Source organism: Hyperolius riggenbachi, chromosome 3 (assembly GCF_040937935.1).
Source record: "Hyperolius riggenbachi isolate aHypRig1 chromosome 3, aHypRig1.pri, whole genome shotgun sequence".
NCBI lineage: Eukaryota > Metazoa > Chordata > Amphibia > Anura > Hyperoliidae > Hyperolius > Hyperolius riggenbachi.
The window spans coordinates 259,341,799-259,368,873 of NC_090648.1; the positions used below are offsets into that span (position 1 = coordinate 259,341,799).

The following is a 27,075-nucleotide window of genomic DNA, read 5'->3' on the forward strand; positions in this document are numbered from 1 at the left end:
TACAGGGGAAGGGGGGAGTGCACCGAATTAGACCCTAGCCACAGGGGTCAATGATAAGAATACACATACAAATATCCAGGCACATCACCTCTAGTTAGGACATTAAATAAATTTTTAGGGAAAGGGAGGTGCTGAAGGGGGTGTGGCTAGAAACAGCAAAAATCAATTAACCCTTCGCACACTCACATGCAAATGTTCAAACAAATGCATTCACAGATTTACTCATCCAGGCACAACTGTTATCCCTACTGCTAAATTAAAAGCCAGGGTTTTAGTTCACAGAAGAATGCATTCTTATGCTTAGTCACCTATACTGCGCAGAAGTACCCAGGTAAACATAGGTGTCCTAACTCTGGCCCTGTAACATGCATAGTGCAGACATGCAAACACATTCATTGCATCAAACCTATCAATGGATTAGGAGCACACATCCTAACTTCCTCTCCTGGGAAAGACAGTGCATCTTACCAATCGCACAAGGGAGCTAATTTTATGTGTCCATGTGCACTATGCGCATACACCAGCATAAGCTGTCTGCATGCTGACAAACATACAGGGGAAGGGGGGAGTGCACCGAATTAGACCCTAGCCACAGGGGTCAATGATAAGAATACACATACAAATATCCAGGCACATCACCTCTAGTTAGGACATTAAATAAATTTTTAGGGAAAGGGAGGTGCTGAAGGGGGTGTGGCTAGAAACAGCAAAAATCAATTAACCCTTCGCACACTCACATGCAAATGTTCAAACAAATGCATTCACAGATTTACTCATCCAGGCACAACTGTTATCCCTACTGCTAAATTAAAAGCCAGGGTTTTAGTTCACAGAAGAATGCATTCTTATGCTTAGTCACCTATACTGCGCAGAAGTACCCAGGTAAACATAGGTGTCCTAACTCTGGCCCTGTAACATGCATAGTGCAGACATGCAAACACATTCATTGCATCAAACCTATCAATGGATTAGGAGCACACATCCTAACTTCCTCTCCTGGGAAAGACAGTGCATCTTACCAATCGCACAAGGGAGCTAATTTTATGTGTCCATGTGCACTATGCGCATACACCAGCATAAGCTGTCTGCATGCTGACAAACATACAGGGGAAGGGGGGAGTGCACCGAATTTTCCCTAAAAATTTATTTAATGTCCTAACTAGAGGTGATGTGCCTGGATATTTGTATGTGTATTCTTATCATTGACCCCTGTGGCTAGGGTCTAATTCGGTGCACTCCCCCCTTCCCCTGTATGTTTGTCAGCATGCAGACAGCTTATGCTGGTGTATGCGCATAGTGCACATGGACACATAAAATTAGCTCCCTTGTGCGATTGGTAAGATGCACTGTCTTTCCCAGGAGAGGAAGTTAGGATGTGTGCTCCTAATCCATTGATAGGTTTGATGCAATGAATGTGTTTGCATGTCTGCACTATGCATGTTACAGGGCCAGAGTTAGGACACCTATGTTTACCTGGGTACTTCTGCGCAGTATAGGTGACTAAGCATAAGAATGCATTCTTCTGTGAACTAAAACCCTGGCTTTTAATTTAGCAGTAGGGATAACAGTTGTGCCTGGATGAGTAAATCTGTGAATGCATTTGTTTGAACATTTGCATGTGAGTGTGCGAAGGGTTAATTGATTTTTGCTGTTTCTAGCCACACCCCCTTCAGCACCTCCCTTTCCCTAAAAATTTATTTAATGTCCTAACTAGAGGTGATGTGCCTGGATATTTGTATGTGTATTCTTATCATTGACCCCTGTGGCTAGGGTCTAATTCGGTGCACTCCCCCCTTCCCCTGTATGTTTGTCAGCATGCAGACAGCTTATGCTGGTGTATGCGCATAGTGCACATGGACACATAAAATTAGCTCCCTTGTGCGATTGGTAAGATGCACTGTCTTTCCCAGGAGAGGAAGTTAGGATGTGTGCTCCTAATCCATTGATAGGTTTGATGCAATGAATGTGTTTGCATGTCTGCACTATGCATGTTACAGGGCCAGAGTTAGGACACCTATGTTTACCTGGGTACTTCTGCGCAGTATAGGTGACTAAGCATAAGAATGCATTCTTCTGTGAACTAAAACCCTGGCTTTTAATTTAGCAGTAGGGATAACAGTTGTGCCTGGATGAGTAAATCTGTGAATGCATTTGTTTGAACATTTGCATGTGAGTGTGCGAAGGGTTAATTGATTTTTGCTGTTTCTAGCCACACCCCCTTCAGCACCTCCCTTTCCCTAAAAATTTATTTAATGTCCTAACTAGAGGTGATGTGCCTGGATATTTGTATGTGTATTCTTATCATTGACCCCTGTGGCTAGGGTCTAATTCGGTGCACTCCCCCCTTCCCCTGTATGTTTGTCAGCATGCAGACAGCTTATGCTGGTGTATGCGCATAGTGCACATGGACACATAAAATTAGCTCCCTTGTGCGATTGGTAAGATGCACTGTCTTTCCCAGGAGAGGAAGTTAGGATGTGTGCTCCTAATCCATTGATAGGTTTGATGCAATGAATGTGTTTGCATGTCTGCACTATGCATGTTACAGGGCCAGAGTTAGGACACCTATGTTTACCTGGGTACTTCTGCGCAGTATAGGTGACTAAGCATAAGAATGCATTCTTCTGTGAACTAAAACCCTGGCTTTTAATTTAGCAGTAGGGATAACAGTTGTGCCTGGATGAGTAAATCTGTGAATGCATTTGTTTGAACATTTGCATGTGAGTGTGCGAAGGGTTAATTGATTTTTGCTGTTTCTAGCCACACCCCCTTCAGCACCTCCCTTTCCCTAAAAATTTATTTAATGTCCTAACTAGAGGTGATGTGCCTGGATATTTGTATGTGTATTCTTATCATTGACCCCTGTGGCTAGGGTCTAATTCGGTGCACTCCCCCCTTCCCCTGTATGTTTGTCAGCATGCAGACAGCTTATGCTGGTGTATGCGCATAGTGCACATGGACACATAAAATTAGCTCCCTTGTGCGATTGGTAAGATGCACTGTCTTTCCCAGGAGAGGAAGTTAGGATGTGTGCTCCTAATCCATTGATAGGTTTGATGCAATGAATGTGTTTGCATGTCTGCACTATGCATGTTACAGGGCCAGAGTTAGGACACCTATGTTTACCTGGGTACTTCTGCGCAGTATAGGTGACTAAGCATAAGAATGCATTCTTCTGTGAACTAAAACCCTGGCTTTTAATTTAGCAGTAGGGATAACAGTTGTGCCTGGATGAGTAAATCTGTGAATGCATTTGTTTGAACATTTGCATGTGAGTGTGCGAAGGGTTAATTGATTTTTGCTGTTTCTAGCCACACCCCCTTCAGCACCTCCCTTTCCCTAAAAATTTATTTAATGTCCTAACTAGAGGTGATGTGCCTGGATATTTGTATGTGTATTCTTATCATTGACCCCTGTGGCTAGGGTCTAATTCGGTGCACTCCCCCCTTCCCCTGTATGTTTGTCAGCATGCAGACAGCTTATGCTGGTGTATGCGCATAGTGCACATGGACACATAAAATTAGCTCCCTTGTGCGATTGGTAAGATGCACTGTCTTTCCCAGGAGAGGAAGTTAGGATGTGTGCTCCTAATCCATTGATAGGTTTGATGCAATGAATGTGTTTGCATGTCTGCACTATGCATGTTACAGGGCCAGAGTTAGGACACCTATGTTTACCTGGGTACTTCTGCGCAGTATAGGTGACTAAGCATAAGAATGCATTCTTCTGTGAACTAAAACCCTGGCTTTTAATTTAGCAGTAGGGATAACAGTTGTGCCTGGATGAGTAAATCTGTGAATGCATTTGTTTGAACATTTGCATGTGAGTGTGCGAAGGGTTAATTGATTTTTGCTGTTTCTAGCCACACCCCCTTCAGCACCTCCCTTTCCCTAAAAATTTATTTAATGTCCTAACTAGAGGTGATGTGCCTGGATATTTGTATGTGTATTCTTATCATTGACCCCTGTGGCTAGGGTCTAATTCGGTGCACTCCCCCCTTCCCCTGTATGTTTGTCAGCATGCAGACAGCTTATGCTGGTGTATGCGCATAGTGCACATGGACACATAAAATTAGCTCCCTTGTGCGATTGGTAAGATGCACTGTCTTTCCCAGGAGAGGAAGTTAGGATGTGTGCTCCTAATCCATTGATAGGTTTGATGCAATGAATGTGTTTGCATGTCTGCACTATGCATGTTACAGGGCCAGAGTTAGGACACCTATGTTTACCTGGGTACTTCTGCGCAGTATAGGTGACTAAGCATAAGAATGCATTCTTCTGTGAACTAAAACCCTGGCTTTTAATTTAGCAGTAGGGATAACAGTTGTGCCTGGATGAGTAAATCTGTGAATGCATTTGTTTGAACATTTGCATGTGAGTGTGCGAAGGGTTAATTGATTTTTGCTGTTTCTAGCCACACCCCCTTCAGCACCTCCCTTTCCCTAAAAATTTATTTAATGTCCTAACTAGAGGTGATGTGCCTGGATATTTGTAGAAGTATTAGAAATGAACATTTTATTTCCAGTTATTTAATTTTTACAATTACTTTTGAGCTCCTGAAATGAAGGGAGTGTGTTACAAAAATGCTTTAATTGCCTCACATTTTGATGCAATTGTTTGGTTCACCCCACTGAATTAAAGCTGAAGTCTGTACTTCAACTGTGTCTGAATTGTCTCATTTAAAATTGTGGTAATGTACACAACCAAAATGCGGAAAAAGTTGTCTCTGTCCAAATATTTATGGACCTAATTGTATATTGGTATGTAGCCCCACCCTCCCAGTGATTTTAATCCTAGGATGCTTTATAATGCAGAACTTTTTCTCCCAGAGCATTCTGGGAGACCAGGTGTTTCTATTCAGTTCGGGACACAAAACAAACAAACATGCAGTGATTCACCTGCCAGCAGTAAATATGTTGCCACCTGTGATATTTACCATTATATTCTGTAAAGTTCCTTTTTAACTTAACGGTGTGTTTTTTGAGATGTTGGAGGTAACCACATGCTTGGAGGAAACCTCTGTAAACATGGGGTGACATATAAATTCCATGCAAATATCGCCCTGACCAAGACTTTGAAGAGAAACCGTGACCAAGAATTGAACTTCATCCCAATCAGTAGCTGATAACCCCTTTTACCTGAGAAATCTTTTCCTTTTCACAAACTGATCATCAGAGGGCTCTGTATGGCTGATATTGTGGTGAAACCCCTCCCACAGGAAACTGTGAGGTCCATGGTCCTGGTAGTTTCCTGTCTGTGAACCCCGTTGCATTGTGGGAAATAGCTGTTTACAGCTGTTTCCAACTGCCAAAAAAGCAAGCAGCAGCTACTTCCAGTGACATCACCTGCCAGCAATAAAAATGTCACCATGTGATAAATGTCAGAATGTAAATCAGGGAGAAGAAAGCGCTACAGTCAGTGACCTAAAATGCTAATCAATCAATGGAAACAGCCATGCATAGGCTAACACATTAATATATAATTGCAACAAGACACCCGGTAGGGATAGATCTAATAGGATTCAAATGACCATGTTTAGACTGGTCAAAAATGCTGTATTCTGGGATACCTTGGCTCCTCAGGTCCCCAGTATCACTTTCACAGCTTCACGCCCCACAGTGCAATATTGCCACTGTTAGATTGGTAATATGCCACTTCCCATCAGGCTGTGCCAGCTCCTGTCAGCAGTACCCTAAAATGCACCATCCATCCATTTACTGTATCACACTATGGATGGTGCTTGCTTCATTTGAGGTACTGCTGGGAAGATTGGTTGTTAAAGTGACAGGAGCTGCTGCAGCATGATGGGAAGTGGCATCTAGCCAGTGGTTTTATTGCACTGTGTGACATGAACTTTGAAGGTAATACTAGGGACCTGAGGGGCCTAGGTATAATAGTGGTCATTTGTATCCAGCGAATTCTATCCCTAATGGGAACCCTGATGGAGGTGTTCATCTTCAGATCGGATTAGAGAGGAGTACATTGTATGGATTGTGGGCTTTGATCAAAGTAGTTGAGATGTGAGCTTGAACTATGGTACATTCAACATGACATTAATTATACTCTCATCATAATGCATTGGTTATAATGACATTATAATCCACATAATGTGATCAGCAGCATTCAACGTAATGAATATATGCTAAATGTTTGCGTAAAAATGTTACCTGCGCAATGTGAATTTACTTTCATCCTTTCCATATTCTACATTTATGAAAAGTCAACTGTAGAAGCAGTTATACAGTATTTGTGATGTGCACTGAATTTTTTGGGACTTAATCGCAATTTGTTATGACTTTTATGTGTTACTTAATTCCCTAAATTTGCTTCCATTTTAGCCTCCTCAATTTTGGTTATGATCCCCCAGAAGAAAGAGGAAAAGTAAGACCTTCAACTGCAGCTTTGCAGGTGTTTACAAATCAAAGAGGTCAGTAAATGAACATGAACGTCTTAATGATATACCATACTTTTAACAAAAAATATATAGGATATTTTAGCAGCTTATTATATTTACAGTAATGGCTAATGAATTTTAACACTTATGTCTCGTTTCCACTAGATACATTTCTTTTTATTATTTTGTAGAAAATTTATAGCCTGATGCTTTTTTCCAAATACCATTTTTTATTTGCTGGTAACTATCATTCTGCTGTTAGAAATGCATGCAGTTTTTCCGCATATGTATGTGTGTGGTGTTGAAACGTTACACACAAATGCACCATAAGTGGTAATGAGGCCTTGTAGTATCAATTCATACCTTTTTAACTGATGATTAGTAGGCTACAGTTACGCTGTATACCCGTGGTTATGAATGTATGCCTTGACTTTTCAGGGATATATAGGAGTGGTTATTTTATTCACTCACTTAGGGCCTGAACAGACTTGGATGTTTATATTAAAAAAGCACAGAAAATCCATAATAAAAAGCATGTGTGTTTTTTTTTTTGTTTTTTTAATGACATGCGCTGCGGCATTGCTGCATCACATTTTTTCTGCCTTCCTCAGTGTAATGCAGAGCTGTGCAGGGAGCGATTCATAGTCACCTTATTTAGGACACAAGATTTACTTTCCCCTTGCAAGATCTTCTCTCCTCTACTACCACTAAGAGGCCTGTAGTACCGACATCCTTCTTCGGGTCCCGATCACATGATATGACGTGGTATTACAGAGCCGATCTTCTCTTCCATCAATGAGTGGCTCTGTAATTACCATCATCCTCCTCCTGGTGAAAGAAGGGGAAAGTGAAGTCTGTGTCTGGATCCGGTAAATATGAAGTGCTCCCTGCTGCTCTGCATTAGGCATCCAAAGTTTTGCCGGCTGAGACAGCCCTGCTCAAAGTTAAAGGGTTAAAATGCTTTCCATGCCCTTTCTGATGTCCGTGCATATAACACTGACATGCATTGCAGAAAAGGGAACCAGAGGTGAGAGGGATATGGAGGCTGACATATTTATTTCATTTTGAACAGTACCAGTTGCCTGGCAGTCTTCCTGACCCTGTGTCTCTAATAATTTTAGCCATAGACCCTGAACAAGCATGCAGCAGTTTAGGTACTCTGATGCTTGTTCTAGGATTTTGACTCAGAGCCTACTTATGCCAGAAGATCAACAGGGCTGCCAGGCAACTGGCATTGTTTACAAGAAAATTTATATGACAACCTCCATATCCCACTTACCTCAAGTTTCCGTTGAGGTCTATACCCAATATTTATTTCAATGATGACCATAAAGTTTGGATTCCAGCACACTGTCTCAGTCCCAACACAGATCATGATGTGAGATGGATTCTCCACAACAGGGATGCAGATATCAATACAAACCCTAAAGGGCTTTTAAAACTTCACTCCAGGCACAAATATTTCACCAGATCTGTGCAAGTAATCAGTTGCACAGCTTATTTTTGTTTGTGGAAGCTCCTGGATTAGCTAATGTGAATCATTTCTAAGGTACTTGATCCCAGGCACTGGCCTCTTCCTACACACCAGACTATGGCCTGGTTCAGGTGGATTGAACCAGCTTCTCTCGGCTGCCCAGCCTCTCGTTCCAAATGCTTTTTTGCAAGCTTGCAGAAAAGCAGTTGGCAGTTTTCGGCAGCGCTTAGCATGACTGAAGAAAGATTCAGCCAGCACTTGCTCCGTGGCAATCTGATTATGATACAATACTAGCTGGTAGCCACACCAACAGAGTATAACACTAACTTCCTCAACAAAACTCTACTACTTCTGGTCATGTGATGAAAATTTTAGGACAAAATTTTTCACAAAATGGAAACATCTGAACACTCTAAGATTCTAGGTGGTATGTTTAGATCTTTGCCTGGACATGGGTTTTCAAAGGAGCCTGATATGCAGCTTGCAGTCATTCTATAATAAACAATGCCAATTGCCTGACTTCTCTGCTTATGCTCTGCCTCTAATACTTTGTCACTGATCCAGAATGAGCATGCAGATTTGATGCTTTGACTCTGGTCTGACTCCACTGGTTGTATGTTTGCTCATGTGTGATTTACAAACAACAAAAGCCAAAAGCTCAGCATGACAGCGAGGCAATCGGAATAGTCTATAGGGCAATGAAGATTGGCAGCCTTTGTTTTCCTCTCACTTCAATTTCTCTTTAACCATTTTCTATACTATCAAAATCTAAAAAGAAATGTGTATTGAGAAGTGCACTGAATTCAGTTTGCGTTCACTGCATCCAGTTATGCATGAAAATATCTCTCTCTCTCCCTCTCCCTCCCCCTCTTCCTCTCCCTCTCTCCCCAGTGTTAGGCCTGGTGCACACCAGAGGAGTTTTTCTGAGCGGTTTGAGTTTTTGAAACCTCCTGCTAATGTTATCCTATGTGTCTATGCACACTGAAGTGATGAGGTTTTGTAAAATAAAAACCCCGTAGCATTACATTGGGAAGAGCTTTTGAAACCTCTAGTATTTGGGGAGCTTTTCTGGTGTGTCTCAGCCCTTACTGATAATCCTTTCCTTCAACCTTTGCCACCAACCACTTCTAGAGGCTTATTTATGCCTCCTCCATGCCTAACCCATCTCCCTGTGCTGGTACACTGTGACATTATTGTGTCTGCCAAGCACTTTTGCCTCCATGCCAGAGCAGAGGCATAATCATGTGCTGGGCAGGAGGTGACCCAGGAACACATCGTATAGAGTGACAGAGGGGCCAATACCTCTAGATCTTGATTTGCCACTCTTTTCAGCAGCAGTGTAAACATAAAGGAGCATTCAAAACAAATACTCTGTATGGCAGGTTAGTATGCATATTTTTCATTGCCCCTCCCTTCCTTCAGCATCCACACCCAGTTCTGGAATAGTTTATGCCTTCTGAATTCCACTTCTGTTTGTGCATATCCACTTCATTTTAAGAAGACCCTTACTTGCTTTTAATTTATACAATACGTACATGGAGCTTTTGATATGTAACTGTTTTTATAAATGCATCAGTAACAAGCTTATACTGGTTTGTAAAACATTGCTTGGGGTCAAGATAATATAAATAAACTGGGAAAACTACTATGACTCACTTATCAAAACCACATTCTAACAATTAATAAGAGTGCGATTCAAATTCTTGAAAAACCCCTTTGTATCAGTCTATTTAATACATGCTATTTCAAATCACTCCTTTCTGTTTATTTTAGGTGGTTTATACCTTTTTTACTGTCCTCCACTGAAAGTGTCACAAGAGGTCACTTATACAGTAGCATTTTTACATAAAGGTAAATCACTGGAATTCTACTTATACTGTACAGTATGTTGCCCTGCAACACAGTAGTAGTAACAAATGAAAATGATGTCCTTTTTTGGCACTAATAGTAGTAAACATGAAAGGATCTACCGGTAATCCCTGTAAATGGTACTTCTATGTAGCTAATGGTAATCGAGAATTCAAATGTAGTATTGTTGCAAAGTGTAGTGATTTACATAATATGTTTGAAATTCTGTAAAAAAAAAAAAAAAAAACAAACAAAAAAACTTGATCTTACTGCTTTTAACTTTTAATGTTTTTTATTTTGTGTTACTAGATGCTAATGATTATGTATAATTATTCATTTCTAGGATGTAGCAAGACTTTTAAAATTGCAACTGCACTGAGAGATGCTGCAAAGATCAAAAAACTGTCTTTCATAAATTTAGGTAAGATTTGATAGCAAGACATATAGGTTTACAGACATTTATAATTTCATGGCTAAAGCTGGGTACACTTGTATGAGGAATGTCACCCAGCAGGGACCGGGCAATAGTTGGGGCTGAGGCTGGACAGGCACATCCCTAGCCCTCAGGATCGGACGGAGCAAAGCGCAGTAGGAGCGCTACAATGCAGGCAGGGCCAGTGGGGAGAGCCGTACCAATGGAACGACGCATGAGGAGCACAACAGAGTGGGCTGGGTAAAAGGGGAAAAAATGCCCTTCAAGGATTGAGAGTCTCTATGCACACGCTAATTCTCAGCAGAGGCGGTCTTTATCAGCTGCCTTGCCGGGTTTAATTTAGCACATGTATGTAGCTTAAAGTGGACCTGAGCTCTTGCACAGTACAGAAGGAAAACAGAAAAATGCACCCTGTATGTATTTAAAGAGTTTAGCCCAGGCATGGGCAAACTCGGCCCTTCAGCTGTTATGGAACTACAAGTCCCACAATGCATTTGCCTTTATGAGTCATGACTGTGGCTGTCAGACTTTTGCAATGCATTGTGGGACTTGTAGTTCCTTAACAGCTGGAGGGCCAAGTTTGCCCATGCCTGGTTTAGCCTCTAACTCCCCCTCATTTGTGTCTAATCACAAGCTGTAATTTGATCCCTCAGCTATATCAGCTGACTGCCATGGCAGAGATGGCAAATAAGCCCATTTGAAAGCACAGGATGTTATCAATCTGTCTGCTTCCATGAATCAGGAAGTAGAAATTGTGCAGATTTATTATAGGATTTGTATTAGCAGTAATGAAATGTTTTGCTGTTGCGTATCTTTTAGAGCAGAGAGGAAGTTCTGAGTTCAGGTCCGCTTTAACTCTCCTCTCAGAGCAGTGTAGAGAACTCCCCAGTTCCGGTCATGCTGACTCCGCATTGGAATGGGCTGAACCTTTATGCCGAGCCGTCCTTTTAAAGATTAAATTTAATACAGATTATTGTATTGAATTCAATTTAAAAAAAAAAGTGTTTTCTGCAAGATGTTGATGACGCTGTGTGACCCTGGTGTCATCAACGCCGATCAACGGGGGACATGTGATCGCTGAGGAAGAAGCAAAATCCGCCAAGGGACATGGAAGAAGACACTGGGGAAGCTATCAGAGGTACGCGACGAGGGATCAGCATGCCAATGGTGAGTATAAGACCCAGATGTATAGGTAGAAGATGTGCAGCCAGGTATAGTTAGCCAGATGTGCAGCCAGGTATAGTTAGCCAAGTATAGTTAGCCAGGTATATAGCGAGCCAGGTGTTTAGCCAGGTATATAGCGAGCCAGATGTTTAGCCAGGTATATAGCGAGCCAGATGTTTAGCCAGGTATATAGCGAGCCAGATGTTTAGCCAGGTATATAGCGAGCCAGATGTTTAGCCAGGTATATAGCGAGCCAGATGTTTAGCCAGGTATATAGCGAGCCAGGTGTTTAGCCAGATTTATAGGTAGCCAGATGTCCCCCTCCCGATTCCCCCCCCCCCCCCCCCAGCACGCTGTGGGTAGCGATCTGTGCTACCCACAGCGTGCAGAACAAGCATCCAGCCACCCTAGGATATCCCTGGGCAGCTAGCGGGGCAGAGAATGTGCGGGGGATCCCCCTTGTATGTGGAGGCTGTGCGGGCGGGGGGAACCCCTTTATATGGTGGCTGTTGCGGGCAGGGGATCCCCCTCTGTGCGGGCGGGGGGATCCCCCTTCTATTGTGACGTCACCAAGCCTCATAATGTAACTGTACAGAGACCGGGACTTCGGAGATGGAGGAGGAAGTGCTGCTGCCGTCGCTGGAGAAAGCCCTCGGTGAGTAAATCTATTTACTCAATGGGCTTAGAGAGGGGGGGGGGGGGGGGTAGGAGATCGGGAGGGGGGACATCGGGAGGGAGGGGGAGGAGGGGGATAGGCCGCCCGCAACAGCCACAATAGAAGGGGGATACCCCCACCCGCACAGAGGGGGATCCCCCGCCCGCAACAGCCACAATAGAAGGGGGATCCCCCCGCCCGCACAGAGGGGGATCCCCTGCCCGCAACAGCCACCATATAAAGGGGTTCCCCCCGCCCGCACAGAGAGGGGATCCCCCGCCAGCACAGCCTCCACATACAAGGGGGATCCCCCGCACATTCTCTGCCCCGCTGACTGCCCAGGGATTCCCTAGGGTGGCTGGATGCTTGTTCTGCACGCTGTGGGTAGCACAGATCGCTACCCACAGCGTGCAGTCAGGCATCCAGCCATCCTGGGGAATCCCTCTGATAAGAAAAAAATGCAGCCTGCGTGGCAGAGAAACAGGAAATATCCCTGTCGGCATGGACGAGCTCAGCTCGTCATTAACGTTTTTTGCAAGTTTTTGCTGGACGAACTCAGCTCGTCCATACCGCCAGGGAGGTTAAAAGATCTTCGGTGTGACCTTTATATCAAAAGTTCAATAAGTGAAAATGGAAATGCCATATACGTGTAAATAGATATATACTGCTTATGTCTTTGTTGTGTCAAAATTTCTTTTTTTTTTCTCTGCTGTAGATGACTATGTTGCTGTCCACTTGCCTGATCATTTTTTCCACTTGATAAACACAAGATATCCCGATTTGATGTGCTATCATTTGCTTTTATCAGGTTAGTGCACACTCTTAGTCACAACTTTAGATTTTGTCACATTCAGGAATTATTCAAGATACACATTTTTAACTTGATTATCCTGGTTTACATGGCAAAAACTGCTTTTTATGTTGATATATTGCTGTATACTTGTAACACCGTCCTGACCGTGATGTTTAGACTTGGCTATGATATCATGCAGCTTTCTCCATCTAGAGCGCTCTGTGATATTATGTGAGGTTCCAACTTAATTCCTATAGGAGGAAAAACATTCCACAGTGCTCCACCTTGCCAGTAGTAAAGATGCAGCGTATCGGTAGTCGGAGGTCCAATCGAAGAGTTGGGCGCCCAGTGCGGATAGTAGCCAATTGGCTACTGATTAGGAGAATGGTTGTAAATGATTGGCCATAACTAGTTGTCATTTAGGTGCCAGGGTTAGTGTTAGGAATAAGGTGGAGTTACCTTTAGGCAGTTGAAGGGCTAAAATTTGCAAGAGTATAACAAGGTCAACAGTACAGCAAGGCAAAAGTCTTACACAGTAAGTAGAGGTAGAGGCATAAGCATACATAAATCAATATCCAACATTACATACTAGCAGATTATCCCACCAGTAACAGTCCTAGAGACATTTGAGGTACAGAGCATATCACATTAGGCTCAGGAGCCCTCTAAAGATCAGAGTCAGTATTGAAGTCCACAAGCAGCAGGACCTCTGAATGAGATCCAGGGATTCCCAGTTTTTGCGAATGCCTCAACCCTGACCACTAACCTGGTATACCCAAGAATACCCAAAGTGACATGTGCCATGATGAGATAGACATGTGTATGTACAGTGCCTAGCACACAAATAAGTATGCTGTGTTCCTTTTTTTCTTTCTCTTCCTGAAATAGTAAAATTTCAGGTATGTAAGTGGCTGACTCAGTCCTGACTCGGACAGGAAGTGACTACAGTGTGACTCTCACTGATAAGAAATTCCAACTATAAAACACTTTCCTAGCAGAAAATTGCTTCTGAGAGCAAGAAAGAGATAAAAAGGGGAATTTCTTATCAGTGAGGGTCGCACTGTAGTCACTTCCTGTTTGAGTCAGGACTGAGTCAGCCACTTACATACCTGATATATAACTCTTTCTGGCAGAGAAAGAAAAAAAGGAACACAGCATAGTTATTTGTGTGCTAGGCACTGTAGATACACATGTCTATCTCATCATGTCACATGTCACTTCGGGTATCCTTTAATATGTTTTGAGGTCATCATGGAATCTATATTCCTAAGGACAGTGGCAAATGACAAAAACATGATTGCCATGAGGCAGCTATATGGGACTTGGCAGCATTGGCACTATGCTGGGTTAGTCTATATTCAGTGGGCTTAAAGTGGATCTGAACTCTCGTACAGGACAGAAGCAAAACATAGAGAAATGCATCCTGTATGTATTTAGAGAGTTTAGCCTGTTTAATTCCCCATCATTTGACAGTGTAGATTTATTTTAGGATTTGTGTCAGCTGCAACAAAGAAATGTTTTTTGTTTAAAGGTTATTATGCTGTTGCGTATTTTTTAAAGCAGAGCTGAAGTTCCGAGTTTAGGTCCACTTTAATACTTTCAGGCCGGTTTCAGACTGCGCATTGGCGATAGCGGTGCCAAATACAAGCCATTGGGGATTACCGTGTTGGAACGTGGTAATCTCCATCTTGCAGTCGGCCAAACAGGAAGTGATGCTCACTTCCTGTTGGCGAAGCGATCATGTTTGCGGACGCATATTGCTAAAATACGCTTCCACGTGCGCGTTGCATAAAACTTACATCGGTCATTTTAAATTGCACATCGCCATATTATTATTATTATTTATTAGATTTATATAGCGCCAACATATTACGCAGCACTGTACAATAAATAGACTTATATGACTTCCGGTCCGCCGCAGAGCTGCATGGTAATGTAGGCCCCATAGACTAACATTGCCCTGCGGTGGGGTGCGGTACATCCTAGTGTAAAAAGGCCCTGAGGCTTATAAAGTCTTGTTTTTGTTTTTTTTAGAGCCAATTTTGCATATTGTTTTTCTGTATTAGTTGTCCAGAAATTAGGCAATTTTGAATATATTTTGATGGCAGTGAAAATAAGGCTGCAAATGTTACTATCTTTTTGTTTTAGAATATATATTTCTTTCCTCAGATAAAAATTCCAGAATTCATGGCAGATGCAATGATTGCCCCATGCAATCTGTAGTAAACTCCTGTGTATTAGAAAGCTGCACTGGAATGATTCTCTCTGTGGGTATAAGTCAAGGAAAGCTGCTAGACCTGTTGGTAGAGAGCAGACTGGACTGTGAGCGTCTAGCAGCCCTCCATTGCTTTTTACTGCACCTCAATCTTCAGCCACAAGAACAAAAACAGGTAAACTTTAAGTTCATTCAATTCCTGATAACTGAGGTTTTGGATGTCTGCTATATTTTTGTTACAATAATGTTAACACAGTAGATATACTAGTAGTAGATGTTTATCTGAGGTTTCACAAATCTTCATACTTAATCTGAATTTTATACATTTCTGCTTTTGTATTAAACAAATTCCACATCAAGCAGATTAGATGTGACTGATTTTACTAGTCAAATTTACAGCACAGTGTGGTATGAAAGCAAGGCCAGTCAGTACCAACAAACACTAATGGTGCTGGAGAAAGGTAAATATTACTGAAAATGTTGTAAATTAACAAATATTTAACATAGTCCTTATTTACACAAGTGAGCATTTTTGTATGTAATAAGTTAATTAACAACAAATTAATCAATATTGCATCACTAATTCATGCTTAGTAATTTAAAAGCATGCTGTCCTTTGTGGCTTGCTCTTCGAAGTGAGAGAGGTGCGCCTCCAGCTACAAGTCAGAAAGTCGACACCTATACATTTTATTTAGCAAATCGGGCCTAAATTTCTCGACTTATAATAGAGGATGTATGGTACAATAAAAACACACTTTGAGTAACAGGTAAAAAATCATTACGAGATACAAGACTAGAACAATGACTTTAAATATAGTTAGTTTGAGACCCTCACCCCCTAAAAAAAAAAATCAACATGTTATCTTATCTTAGTAAAATAGTACAATGCAGTTGGTAATAAAAGGAATTTATTAACAATCTGGAGTTTGACTTGAACACATTGATGGCATCTGCATTTATTTAATTTTTTTTTTTTTTTTTATCTTGTAGGTGGTTGAGTGGATCTGTGAAAACTTGTCATCATGCCAAACATTTGACCCAGTGCAGGAGTTTATCATTGGTATGCTCTCCTTGCGGATGCTGAGAGCATATTCAAATATTAATTTTTTTCTTTTGGCATCATTTGAATTATGTATTGAGCTTCAGACGAGTTCTTCTCAATATAGATATGTATAATTTAACCAGTGGTAGAGTAAGTGTTTATAACCGCTCCTCAGTATATGGATTCACATATTTCAATTGCTGATAGTGTGTGCGATATGGTATAACTGGCCTTTGTGTATATGACTGTATGTAAGCATTTCTTTAACCTTTAATACTTTATATCAAAGAGGCACCAGAGGGATAATACTGTATTACTATACAGTTATTCAGGATTATGTTAATAATCCTGGTTTTAACTGTATGTTGGTATATAACCCCACCCTACTAGTGATGTTTAGCCTAGGCTGATTATATATGCAGGATTCTTCCCCCAAAGCATTCTGGGACTAGGTGCTGTTTCTACTGACTTTTGGAATACACAGTAAACAAACGTGTTTTGATGCACGGACAAGTAGAAAATATGTTGCCACCTGTGAAAAATTTGGGAATGTAAATCAGGGTGAGGAAAGATTTTACAATTGGAAAACATTTACTAAATAATTTATAAGTGTTATGAAACCCAGCATTTCTTCGTTTTAAAAGATTTACAGCATATAATATACTACCACATTTTTTTAAGCATAACAGCATTGAAACAGTAAAACACAGGACTTAGATTTTCAATAGGAAGCTCCCTGCAGTGAGATCCGCATCCGAAGAGGTGATAACATTATCTTGTGATTACCGTATTTTTCGGACTATAAGACGCTCCTGACCATAAGACGCACCCAGGTTTAGAGGACAAAAACCAGGAGAAAAAAAATATACTAAACCTGGTGCATCCATGGTGAGGGGCATCTTGTGGATCTTCTCCTCTCCATCCCCCCCCCCCCCCAGTTATTATGCCCACCCTGTGCCTTCTTTGTATTTCTTGTCATGCTTTGTTCCTCCTGGGTCCTCCTTTGCCCCCACATATCCTCCTCTGTCCCCCTGATGACTCCCTCTGTCCCCCGTGTCCTCCTTTGCTCCTTGTCCTACTACCGGATGTCACCATGTCCTCTCTGTCCTCCTTTGTCTCTGGTGTCCTCTGCCTCCCTGTGAACTCCTCTGTCCCCTGTCTGGTGTCACCAGTGTGCCATCTGCCACCCTGTGCCCTCCTGTCACCCCTCTGTGCCATCTGTCCTCCTGTGTGTGTCCCCTCTGTGCCATCAACCCCCTGAGCCCCCTCTGCCCTGTGTCCCATGTGCCATCTGCCCCCCTCACCTCCTGTGTCCCCAGTGTCCTCCTTTGACTCAGCACCTGCCCCCATGCCCTTCTGGAAATGTTTTATATACTGTACTTGGCACAATAAAGGATGTCCCAGGTGTAGACACCCGGGACCTCCATATAGCCATCCCATCCCCCTCATCACTGCTCAAACTGATCTGGAGTCAGGCCAGACATGCTGGAAGGATAAGGACAGTACTTTTGTCCCCAACACTGCAGCCACACAGCAGCAGAAGACTTACTGCTGCTCACTAAACAGGACATCGGGAACTGGCCTTGGCTCAGCCTCCCCTAGCTCCATGTTATGTCAGTAGCGGTCAGGTCATTCCACCGCACCACAATCAGGGCCGGGCTTACCACTAGAATCTGGAGAAACTGCAAGATACCGGTTTCTAAGGAGCCTTCAGGTGCCACGCGGCCAATTGGGGGGAGCGCTGTAAGCCAATCACTGATGATGATGTCTCCCGGACCTCTATGCAGCCATCCAGTCCCTGCGCTGCAGCTCCAGCTGATCCTGCCGTATCACAGCCTCCATGCGACCAATCGGGGGAGCGCCGTTTAACGATGTCTTCGGGACCTCCGGGCAGCGCCATCCAGTCCCCCTCACCACGGCTCCAGCTAAAACTGCCCTGCCATGTGGCCAATAGGTGGGAAGCGCTGCAAGCCAATCACGGGGGAGCCGATGGTCTCGGAGGCGGGACAATGGCTCCGCCAGTGGGCCAATCACTGCACTCGCTGCTACTGAGCAAGTGCAGTGATTGGTCCATGATGGAGCCATTGTCCCGCCTCCGAGACCATCGGCTCCCCCGTGATTGGCTTGCAGCGCTTCCCACCTATTGGCCACATGGCAGGGCAGTATCAGCTGGAGCCGTGGTGAGGGGGACTGGATGGCGCTGCCCGGAGGTCCCGAAGACATCGTTAAACGGCGCTCCCCCGATTGGTCGCATGGAGGCTGTGATACGGAAGGATCAGCTGGAGCTGCAGCGCAGGGACTGGATGGCTGCATAGAGGTCCGGGAGACATCTTTGATGGTACCAGGGATATACCATACCAGAAGGGCACAGGGGGGCCGTGTGGTGAGAAAAAGGAGGAGACTAAGTACACAGGATGGCAGATGGCACGCGGGGACACCAAGGGGAGACTCCGTGACACACGGTTGCAAAGTAGGACAGAGTTGGCATTTATAGTGGGGGTACCTTCGGACTATTAGACGCACTGACTTCCCCCCCCCCACACTTTTGGGGGAGAAAAAGTGCGTCTTATAGTCCGAAAAATACGGTACTTAATTGTAGCAGAGGGATGCATTTCTTAAACCCTTCATTTGCCTCTGTGTGTCTAGGCATGATGCAAAGAAAGTGCATGGATGAGTTTCAATCCCAATAATTGTATAAGTGTGTGTGCAAGCAGTTGTTATATTTTTTTGTAGTATTAATTTTGATCTTATTTGCAGCGTCTTTGCATAGGAGTGTGGGCATGGAGACCACCTATCTGGATAAACTTTTGCCGTATACCTCAGTGCCTTTTTGGAATATGGTAAATATTTGTATAGATCACTATTTCCATGTACTGTGTCTATTGCACTGATAAGTTTTTTTTTTTTTTTCTACTTTTATACCCATGGCTTGGTCTTTGTCATTTTCTTCAGGACTATATTCTCTTTAATTTCTAATTTCCATGTCCCTAAAAACCGTTGCCATTGTATCATTAACAGGCAGAATTCCTTTTATCATTCTTTCCTGTGGGCAAATATGAATGGTGGTAATTTTGCCTATTGGTCATACAGATTTCACACCCTTTCATGTAGCGATCAGCTATGGGCTGAATTCCTAGAGGATGTGAGGCATGTGAAGTTATAATGGGGTTTTTCCTTTGACACCATCTTGGAATTTGTTGGTTGACCATGTAGTAAATAAAAAATGCAGATTCCCATTAATATAAAAAAGTAATTGTTCCAACATATACAAAATATTAATGTGTGCATGAAAGGAAAAGAAAAAAGCAATTTAAGTAGCTAGAATGTAACACATGTATACAATTAAATATATGTACAGTAAATAGTCAATTTGTTTCCATGCCAGTACTACAACCCTGCCCTTTGCCATTCCTTCTGCACTGCAGAATGGAGCAGAAAAGTGTTTTGGTTGTATTTACCCAGCACTGCACTAGTTGCATAACGTGTGCTACTCCCCTGGCGTTAGTAAAGTTAGCTCCCTGCGCATCAGGCTCTTAGGCCCAGTGCACACCAAAACCGCTAGCAGATCGTCAAAACGCTAGCGGTTTTGGGAGCAGAGAGCCGATATTTGCCGGGTGCACACCGAGCGGATTTTGTATGAGATCCGCCGGCCGCATCCGCATCAGCATCCGCGTGGCTAATGTATCTCTATGGGCTGGAGCACACCAGCGGTTTGAGGTTTTAAGTAAACCGCAAACGTGCAGCAAGAGGCACATTTGCGGCTTGCTAAAAACCTCAAACCGCCGGTGTGCACCAGCCCGTAGAGATACATTAGCCACGCGGAATTTCAGGCGGATCCGCCCGGTGTGCACTGGGCCTTATTGTGTGTTCCGTGACCACTGAGTTATACATAGCTTTCTATCCTTATCTGTAAGGTACATTTTTGAAGGTCCTTTGTTCTTTGTTATTGGAGTCATTACTGTCAGCAGGAATCAAACTCCAGGTGGAATCGTATTATATGAATTCATAATTCTCTTTTGGGATTACATAGAATAAGCCTGTGTATGGTATTGAGCTACATTGCAAATATGATAGTTATTTATACATTCTGGTAAATATGAATATATTTTGTTTCTTTATTTGAAGGCTATACAAGGTGTTTCATGTACAACAGACCTAATAGACATGCCGATTATGAAGGTAAGTATTTAAATGTGTGTGTGCTAAAGTGCTTTTAATGCAGAATGCAATTTTAACTGTAATAAATCAACTTGATTGTAAAGATACAGCCAGAACTGATCAAATAAAAAGCTGAATTTGAATTTGCTAGATATATGTATGTATTCAGGCTCATTATTAACACAGCTATGTAAAAGGATAGTACAAGAACAACAAATCACATTTGTAAAGTGCTTTTCTCCCGTAGGACTCAAAGCACATAAGCATGGCTCAGACCAATAACTGGTTGATTGGTAAATTGTATTACAAAGGAAGAACTCTAGTCCGGAAATGCCAGGCTAAACAGGTGGCATTTCAGTCTGGGTTTGAATAACTCCAGAGAAGGGGCGGTCTTTACTGGGTGTGGTGGGGAGTTCCAAAGGGTAGGGGCAGCATGCCAGAAAGCTCTGTCTCCAGAGGTTTTGAGGTGCACTCTGGGTATGGCCAGGCTTATGGATCCTGCTGAGGCTTTGAGAGGTCTTTCATGTATCCAGGGCCCAATTTGTGTAGGGATTTGAATTGTCAACAGTCCAATCTTGAAGGGTATTCTCCATTTTACAGGTAGCCAGTGCAGTGAGCGAACAATCGGTGTAATGAGACAGTGGCGAGGCTGGTTTGTTAGCAATCTGGCAGCAGCGTTTTGTACTAATTGCAGGTAGTACAGGTCCTTATTTGGGAGGCCTGCGTAAAGGGCATTGCAGTAGTCCCAGCCGTGATGTGGTGAAGACGTGAACTAGGATTGTGAGATCCTTTGGGGTAATAAGATGTTTAATTTTTGCAATGTTCTTCAGATGAAAGTAGGAAGATTTGACTACAGCCGAGATTTGGTTTCTGAAGCTCAATTCTCCATCAGTTAGCACACCAAGGCTGCGCACAAAGTTGGAGCTGTTTATATCTGAATTCCCAATCCTGATTGGTGTTGATTTAGGATAGAGCTGTTTTGATGCCAAGCGCTGGCTTTGGACATCAAGGACCTCAGTTTTGTCAGCATTCAGTTTCAACCAGTTGTAATTCATCCACGCCTGTAGCTCAGCTAAGCAAGAATTTATTTGTTGAGTGGGGTCGGTTCCACTAGGTTTGACGGACAGGTATAGCTGCGTGTCATCGGCATAGCAGTGGTACACCAGGCCATTTTGTTGGATAATAGTACCAAGTGGCAGCATGTAGCTTGCAAATAGCAGAGGGGATAGGATTGATCCTTGTGGCACTCCAAATTTTAGAGAATCAGGGTTGGACATGACAGGTCCTAGGGGATACTCTCTGTGTTATGTCAGTCAAGACCGATCTGAACCACTGGAGAACTGAGCCACTGATGCCACAAAACTCCTGCAGTCTGTTGAGCAAGATTTCATGGTCAACTGTATTAAAAGCTGTTCAGAGATCCAACAGGATAATGATAGAGCATTCCCCTCTGTCCCTTGCCATGAGCAGATTGTTGCAGACTTGGATGAGGGTTGTTTCACAGCTGTGGTGTTTCTTAAAGCAAGATTGTAGAGGTAGAGGTTCCAGGATGTTTGCTGAGAGCATGGCTTCTAGTTGCAGGTAGACAGCCTTTTCAATAACTTTACCTAAGAAGGGGATGTTGGAGACAGGTCTGTAGCTGCTCATTGCATCTGGATCCATGGACAGTTTTTTAAAAAGGGGCTTGATGATTCCTTCTTTTAGAGAGGTAGGAAACCTCCCTGCTTGTAGAGAGCAATTGACTATTTTGTGAGATGCTGGTCCTAACAGGTCAGGGCATTTCAGCATGTGCTTAGTTGATTCAGGGTCCAGGTCGCAGGTTGTCTGGCGGAGGTGACGGAGGATATCTGAGATCTCTTCCTCACTAATGCCTCTGAAGTCAGTCCAGTGTGCTAGGTTGTTCTTGCAGCTATTAACAGGTGTTGAATAAGTCTTAGGTGTTGTGGACTGTATGAGAGATCGTATAGAGGACACTTTGTCAGAAAAGTAGCAAGCAAATTTCTCACGTAGCTCCTTTGAGTGATTTATGCTAGGATTTTGACAGGAAGGGTTACAGAGGCTATCAACTGTGCAGAATAATTGGGCTGGCCTGTTGGCGGCCTTTGCGATCTCCTATGATAGGTAGGAGGATTTTTTCTTGGTGATCGCATTTTGATAACTACCCAGGTGAGAGACAAGGGTGTGTTTTATCTTACGAAGAATGAGATTTGCACCGTTTTCTTTCTAGTCTGCGCACTTCTTTCTTTAGGTCTTTTTAATGAGCTATCAAACCACCATGCATGGTGAAGCGGTGTAGACCGTTTGATGCGTACTGGAGCAAGAATGTCAAAAGCAGATGACACAGCATGGTTGTACTTCAAGATACTTCAGTACTGAATCGATTTAGGCCCACTTGAATTGCAAAGCAAACTAATGCTTCAAGCACCTGAGTTATCCTTCAATACATTTCACATATTCACCCAGGCGATCAGTGAACAATTGCCTGCTTTGTGGCAATGTCCCCACTGCCTGACTGCTGCTTGTTAGGCATTGCTGTCTGAAGAACAGTGACTTCAGTTTTTCAAAGCGAATGCTTTTGTTGTTGCATTCAGGTGCCTACATTGCACTATTCTCTGCTCACTGTGTTAGTAATGTTGAGTGAAGACTGTGCTTCCTGGAGCACGAACATCTTTGCAATTGCAGCCTCTGCAACACCACTTACAGTGTCGTGTAATAATGCTGCCTATTAAAAAGGGCGCCCCATTCATATCAATACAAACATTTTCTCTATTGGCGCTAACTGTAGTATAAAAAGGGCACCACATAAATATGAAAACACTATATCGCTTTTAATATGGGCATCACGTTAATATAAAAATCACTTTATTTTCATTAACCTTCAATTCTAAATAAACTATATGGCTTTTTATAACCAGTTATAAATAATCATATGCATTATGACCCTTCTGTTACAAATTATTGTTTCTAAAGGATTGACCTACACTTTCTCTCAAAAAAGTACTTTTAATTTTAAGTTTTGACTCCTCAACGGTCAACTTTTTTTAAATTCTGAACTAAGGGTAACATGCAAACAATAGTATGCTCATCTACAGTGGGTTGCATAAGTATTCGCCCCCCTTGAAGTTTTCCACATTTTGTCACATTACTGCCACAAACATACATGAATTTTATTGGAATTCCATGTGAAAGACCAACACAAAGTGGTGTACATGTGAGAAGTGGATCGAAAATCATACATCATTCCAAACATTTTTTACAAATAAATAACTGCAAAGTGGGGTGTGCGTAATTATTCGGCCTCCTGAGTCAATACTTTGTAGAACCACCTTTTGCTGCAATTACAGCTGCCAGTCTTTTAGGGTATGTCTCTACCAGCTTTGCACATCTAGAGACTGAAATCCTTGCCCATTCTTCTTTGCAAAACAGCTCCAGCTCAGTCAGATTAGATGGACAGCATATGTGAACAGCAGTTTTCAGATCTTGCCACAGATTCTCGATTGGATTTAGATCTGGACTTTGACTGGGCCATTCTAACACATAGGTTTTGTTTTAAACCATTCCATTGTTGCCCTGGCTTTATGTTTAGGGTCATTGTCCTGCTGGAAGATGAACCTCCGCCCCAGTCTCAAGTCTTTTGCAGTCTCCAAGAGGTTTTCTTCCAAGTTTGCCCTGTGTTTGGCTCCATCCATCTTCCCATCAACTCTGACCAGCTTCCCTGTCCCTGCTGAAGAGATGCACCCCCTCCCCCCCCCCCCCCCCCCCCGAGCATGATGCTGCCACCACCATATTTGACAGTGGGGATGGTGTGTTCAGAGTGATGTGCAGTGTTCGTTTTCTGCCACACCTAGCGTTTTGCATTTTGGCCAAAAAGTTCCGTTTTGGTCTCATCTGACCAGAGCACCTTCTTCCACATGGTTGCTGTGTCCCCCACATGGCTTGTGGCAAACTGCAAACGGGATTTCTTATGCTTTCTGTTAACAATGCCTTTCTTCTTGCCACTCTTCCAAGGCCAACTTTGTACAGTGCATGACTAATAGTTGTCCTATGGACAGAATCTCCCACCTGAGCTGTAGATCTCTGCAGCTCGTCCAGAGTCACCATGGGCCTCTTGACTGCATTTCTGATCAGCGCTCTCCTTGTTCGGCCAGTGAGTTTAGGTGGATGGCCTTGTCTTGGTAGGTTTACAGTTGTGCCATACTCCTTCCATTTCTGAATGATCGCTTGAACAGTGCTCTGTGGAATGTTCAAGGCTTTGGAAATCTTTTTGTAGCCTAAGCCTGCTTTAACCCTCTGGGGGATAATCCCGAGCTGAGCTCGGGGTAAGCCGCCACAGAGGATTTCTCAGGCCCTGGTGGGCCGATTTGCATAATTTTTTTTTTTTGCACGCAGCTAGCACTTTGCTAGCTGCGTATATATACCGATCGCCGCCGCTCCGCGCTGATTCGCCGCTACCCGCCGTGCCGCGCCGCTCCCCCCCCCCCCCCAAGACCCCGTGCGCAGCCTGGCCAATCAGTGCCAGGCAGCTCTGAGGGGTGGATCGGGACTCCCTCTGACGTCACGACGTCGATGACGTCATCCCGATCGTCGCCATGGCGACGGGGGAAGCCAAACAGGAAATCCCGTTCTGAACGGGATTTCCTGTTTTCTTTGTTTGCCGGAGGCGATCGGAGGGGGTGGAGGGATGCCGCTGCACGGCGGCTATCATGTAGCGAGCCCTGGGCTCGCTACATGATTTAGAAAATAAAAATTTTTTAAAAATAGTGCTGCGCCACCTCCTGGGCGATATAATTGTATCCCCCAGGAGGTTAAATCTCTCAATAACTTGATCCCTGACCTGCCTTGTGTGTTCTTTGGACTTCACGGTGTTGTTGCTCCCAATATTCTCTTAGACAACCTTAGAGGCCCTCACAGAGCAGCTGTATTTGTACGGACATTAGATTACACACAGGTGCACTCTATTTAGTCATTAGCACTCATCAGGAAATTTCTATAGGCAACTGACTGCACTCAGATCAAAGGGGGCCGAATAATTATGCACACACCACTTTGCAGTTATTTGTAAAAAATGTTTGGAATCATGTATGGCTTTCATTCCACTTCTCATGTGTACAGCACTTTGTGTTGGTCTTTCATGTGGAATTCCAATAAAATTGATTCATGTTTGTGGCAGTAATATGACAAAATGTGGAAAACTTGAAGGGGGCCGAATACTTATGCAAACCACTGTATATAATGCAAACAAATATACAGACATTAGTGTCTGCCAGATATGGTATATTTCATACAACCTTTGTTTTCATCATGTTCAAACGTTATTAGGATAAGGGGTTAAAGTGAACCAGAGATGAAGCACCCTCATGTATTTTACCATATATATCAGTGGAAACATTAGAGAAAACACCTACCCTGCTCTCTCTTTCATCCTTCACTGCTCAGCCTGCTTCTTAACAGCCCTGATAAAATCCCGACTGAGCATTCAGTCTGGCTTGGCTCAGGAATCATTCGAGTGGAGCTATTATAGCAGAGCCAGAAGGTGGCAGGCTTGGGCTTGAAACGACATCAGAGAGTACAGACTCCCACAGTTCCCACTGATATATATGGTAAAATACATGAGAGTGCTTAGTCTCTGGTTCACTTTAAGGTTGTCCACAGCGGGGGTAAAGGGGGGGGGGGTAAGGTTAATTGTCCACCAGAAGAGTTAAGGATTTTTGCTAGCATGAGGGAGGTCAAGGTTAGGAGCCCACTGAGGTGGGGGGGAGGGGGTGTTAAGGTTAGTTGTCCTACAGGGGGATGTTACATTGAGGGATAGTGGAGGTTTGGCTCTACCAGGAGAGGAGAGGGTTTCTCTGTGAGAGTAGGGAGTAGTTAGGTTGTAGTAAAATATCAGTAAATATTACCAATATTTAACTATACGAATGAAGTTGTAGAATATTGGTAGATTAACCAATATTTTATCACTTTTCCTGCTGCCCATTTTGCTAAACCCAAAAATAGAGGTTACAGGTTTTTTAGAGGTTTACAATTTTTTAACGACGTTTCCTGGCAACCATTTTACTACATGATTAATTTAATAATGGCTATATCTGGGCGTTTTTTAACGTGCCGTTTTTATATGCACATACCACTTACCCAGTGTGTAAACTATCATATTAGTTTTAACCTTCAACTTGGGTAAACCTGTTTCAATCTTGTCGTTCTAACTTCATTGAAGATTTGTGGCATCACATTACTTTGATCTTTTGACAGATTGGAACATTTAAAGGCTTTTGGGAAAAGTTTCAATCTGAACTGGAATATATGAAACATGCTCAGCAGCGGTTTACATACATGCAGAGGAGGGACTGGTATGATCTCCTTTCAGAGCTGGTAAGAATCTCTGTAATAAGATGTCTAGTAGTGTACTGTTGTATGATAAATGTGTCTTCAGATCAGTAAATTACTTCTCAACAAACTGTGACATTCTCTAGATCCCTGATGTGAGAAATGTCTGTTTTGTGTTAACTCTGGAATGGAGTGCAGCATTCAAAATGCTGCCCATTACACCATTGCAGCACTAAATAAACTAGCTTAAGGCCCATACACGCGTCGGATTTTCCCGAACAACGGGTCGTTTGAACGTCCCGTTGTTCAGTCGTCCGCACGCCAATTCGGGCGTGTGTACAGTCCGTCGTTCGGGTCACCCGAACGACAGACTGTACACAAGCCCGATTTGGCGTGCGGACGACTGAACGACGGGACATTCAAACGACCAGTCGTTCGGGAAAATCCGACGCGTGTATGGGCCTTTTATTTAGCCTCAAAACTGAGAGGTTTCATGCCCCCCCCTTAGATACTGTGCCATGAAGAAAAAAATTGTACAATTAATAAGTAGTAATACAGTAAACAATGCCGGTTGCCTGG

At 43.2% G+C, this 27,075-nt stretch overlaps 1 protein-coding gene across 3 annotated transcripts in view; it reads left to right on the forward strand.

Annotated features, from left to right (window-relative positions):
* The window catches only part of GSAP (gamma-secretase activating protein), a 137,142-nt gene that overhangs the window by 63,740 nt on the left and 46,327 nt on the right, over positions 1–27,075 (forward strand). For all 3 annotated transcript variants that reach the window (XM_068276214.1, XM_068276216.1, XM_068276215.1), the window contains 9 exons: positions 6,338–6,426; positions 9,641–9,718; positions 10,059–10,136; positions 12,683–12,775; positions 14,930–15,150; positions 15,966–16,035; positions 18,775–18,857; positions 20,143–20,196; positions 26,422–26,541. In XM_068276214.1, the coding sequence (XP_068132315.1) occupies positions 6,338–6,426; positions 9,641–9,718; positions 10,059–10,136; positions 12,683–12,775; positions 14,930–15,150; positions 15,966–16,035; positions 18,775–18,857; positions 20,143–20,196; positions 26,422–26,541 (886 nt within the window). The remainder of the gene's footprint in view (positions 1–6,337; positions 6,427–9,640; positions 9,719–10,058; positions 10,137–12,682; positions 12,776–14,929; positions 15,151–15,965; positions 16,036–18,774; positions 18,858–20,142; positions 20,197–26,421; positions 26,542–27,075) is intronic.